Raw genomic sequence first — 3,025 nt, forward strand, 5'->3', positions numbered from 1 at the left:
ATGGAAAATGGATATTTTCTCACTGATTTATGCATGTTCTACAATTCTTGGTTATTGGTTTTGGTGTAATTCACAAGTCCGCATATTCATAGAATAGCATTGTCGTCCACACGTCCGCACAATAGTTGTTCATCCATATAATAACTTAGCCATATATATATATATATATATATATATATATATATATATATATATATATATATATATATATATATATAGGTTCAGGTTCATTTGAAACCATTCTAATTTTGTGAGACTGTGAGACCAAATCTAAAAATAATTTTAAAATGCAGAATAAATGGAAAAATCCAAAAATTCTTTTTTTAAATATTATTTTAAATAACAGTTCCAACACTGCCCTCTGCCGCTGGAGCTTGGAGCTGGCAACGTTAAAATGGTTGAGATTATGGTTAAAAAGAACAGGGCCTTGGTGGCAATCACTGGTGGTGGAGGAATGACGCCACTGTATATGGCTTGCTTGTTTGGACATTATGAAATGGGGAAGTGTTTGTACGGATATTCCCAGAAGTTGCGTGATATTTGTTGGACACATGAGAACCGTGGTTGGCTTCTTCAGAAATGTGTTGAGACTAATATGTTTGGTAAGAGTTCTAGCATGTAATTATTACACCTGCATATTCTGTTTGTTTTTTAATTAGTAATTGGTATCAATTTGAATAACTAATGAAGTTTGTTTAGACTTTAGACACTGCAAGTAAAAAAATCTTTATGCTATGTCCATCTTGTTTCCATAGATGATTTTTGTTGCTTTGGTCATAACGTTTTTTCCTCACAAAGTGATTCTCAATTCTTTTCTAGATATCGCTCTAGACATAGTGCAAGAACACCCAGAACTTAGTAGTAGTGAGTTTGTATCTAATATCATCATGAGAACCATCAACTGGGGTAAGCATCTCTACTCCTTGATGTTGATTAATACATCTTCATTCTCCAATTATTTTCATCCATCAATTTTTACTTGTTAAATATCTAGCATATATCCTCAATATTGGCTTCTTTTCTGGTTGTTAATTTTTATTTTTACAGTCATTCGTCCAAAAATGCAAGCTCTTGAAAAGGAAAGTAAAGCTAAAGCATCGGAAATACTGAAAACCATTTGGAATAATATTGCTGAGAAGCCTAGGGACGAAATTGATACCATACTCAGAGGGCCCCCTGATGAAATCCCTAACATAATCAAAGGGCACGCTGCTAGACATTTTGAAAATCAACAGGGAATTGCATCTAGAAGGTACTCTTCGAGAGTACTATTTGTTGCCACAGAGGTGGGCAATACTAGATTCGTAGTTGAGCTCATGCGTTTATATCCTGATCTAGCGTGGAAAGTAAATGACAACAATCAAATATATTCCATGTTGCTGCTAGACATCGTCATGTGGATATCTACAACCTATTGCATGAGATATCCTCAAATAAGGATATGATTACTCCACTCAAAGATCTAAATGAGGACAACATGTTGCATTTAGTTGCAAGGAGTGTGGAGAGAAAGCGACTTGAGGATGTGTCAGGAGGTGCTTTTCAGATGCAACGGGAACTACTATGGTTCAAGGTACATATTATTCCTCCCCAATCTTCTAGCTAGGCTTATTTTTCTTTGACGTAAAATAAGTTGTTTGAGGCTCTTGTAGGAGGCAATTCAAGATACAACCTAGTGATGTTTGTTTGCATATATTCACTTTTTCTCATGCATGGTGGAGATATGTATAACTTTGGCGGCTATGACATTTCTCACCTTTTATGATAATAAATTCATTATTAACTTTTATTTGTTTTTATATTATGCTTGCGCCACAACCCACAGGCTTCATGTGAGTAAGCTATTTTCATTTTTATATCGAACGCTATATGTTGTTAGACCTTGTAATTAAGAGGATAATCAATCATAAACATGTGTTCTTTTCTATTGGCATGCATGGTTGACACCCCAATCAAATTGATCTACTTGATTTACATATGTTGTAGGAAGTTGAGCAGATGATCCCACCTTCTTATCGGGAACGGAAGAACAAAGATGGACTAACACCATGTGAGTTATTCACCAAGGAGCACCAAGATCTAGTCGTACAAGGTGAGGAATGGATGAAAGGAACAGCTAGTCAGTGTATGGTGGTAGCGACGCTTATTGCCACCATAGCATTTGCTGCAGCTTTTACAGTTCCAGGTGGATACCAAGATGATGGCATCCCTTTGTTCCAGCGAAACCTAAGCTTTTTGATTTTCGTAGTGGCAAATGCCATATCATTGTTCTCATCATCAGCTTCAATACTCACGTTCTTATCCATCCTCACTTCTCGTTATGCGGAATACGATTTCTTATAATCATTACCCAGAAAACTGATGTTGGGTTTAGTAACACTTTACCTCTCAATAACAACCATGATGATTGCTTTTAGTGTTACCTTCTTCGTGCTATACCGTAATGATCTTAAATGGATACCGATTCTTGTCACCGTGATCGCTACCATGCAAGTCCTTCTGTTCGGTGGACTGCAATATCGTCTCTTAAAAGACGTAATTCACTCGACATATGGTTCTAGCTACCTTTTTCGGTCCAAGAAACATGTTCTCTACTCTGAAAACTATAATTCTAACCACGGTTTTTTTATCCCTTTTATTTCGAGATGTATTTCGAAAATATTGAAACCGTTGTAAGTAATCATTCTATTTGTAATATAATTCAATAACATATTGTTATAATGGTTTTGCTTAATTCCATTATTAGGACGAGACATAAAAATAACATTTAATGATCGTCGACAATTTGAGCCGGAGGGATGTGGTGGGAGACAATAAGTATATTGATTATTTACATTCTCATATTGAATGCAAGATTTTCCTTCACAAGCCCACGATTTAATTTACCGACCCATATAACTGTGCACTACCCTGGTATTTTATACCATGTGGTCATGTGCCCATGTCTATCTATGAGTGTATGTTATCGCTTCTCATACAGCCGTGACACATGCAACATATTCATCTGCATGTTGTTGGTGTTAAT

General features: G+C 35.9%; 1 protein-coding gene across 1 annotated transcript; it reads left to right on the forward strand.

Annotated features, from left to right (window-relative positions):
- The first annotated feature begins 394 nt into the window (after positions 1-394).
- Positions 395-2,343, forward strand: LOC145158179 (uncharacterized). Its single transcript, XM_079077113.1, has 5 exons — positions 395-602; positions 820-906; positions 1,048-1,252; positions 1,387-1,573; positions 1,987-2,343. The coding sequence occupies exons 1-5, from the start codon at positions 395-397 to the stop codon at positions 2,341-2,343; spliced, it is 1,044 nt and encodes a 347-aa protein (XP_078933239.1).
- Positions 2,344-3,025: the final 682 nt, after the last annotated feature.

This window comes from Lactuca virosa, chromosome 2 (assembly GCF_052849685.1).
Source record: "Lactuca virosa cultivar CGN04683 chromosome 2, Lactuca_virosa_CGN04683_v6, whole genome shotgun sequence".
Taxonomy (NCBI): Eukaryota; Viridiplantae; Streptophyta; class Magnoliopsida; order Asterales; family Asteraceae; genus Lactuca; species Lactuca virosa.

What these genes read in the sequence shown, in the direction of transcription:
- LOC145158179 (XM_079077113.1), top strand. Translation starts at nt 395, where the DNA reads ATGGTTGAGATTATGGTTAAAAAGAACAGGGCCTTGGTGGCAATCACT. An exon ending in TGTTGAGACTAATATGTTTG is followed by an intron (nt 603 to 819) that starts GTAAGAGTTCTA and finishes ATTCTTTTCTAG; the next exon opens with ATATCGCTCTAGACATAGTG. An exon ending in CATGAGAACCATCAACTGGG is followed by an intron (nt 907 to 1,047) that starts GTAAGCATCTCT and finishes TTATTTTTACAG; the next exon opens with TCATTCGTCCAAAAATGCAA.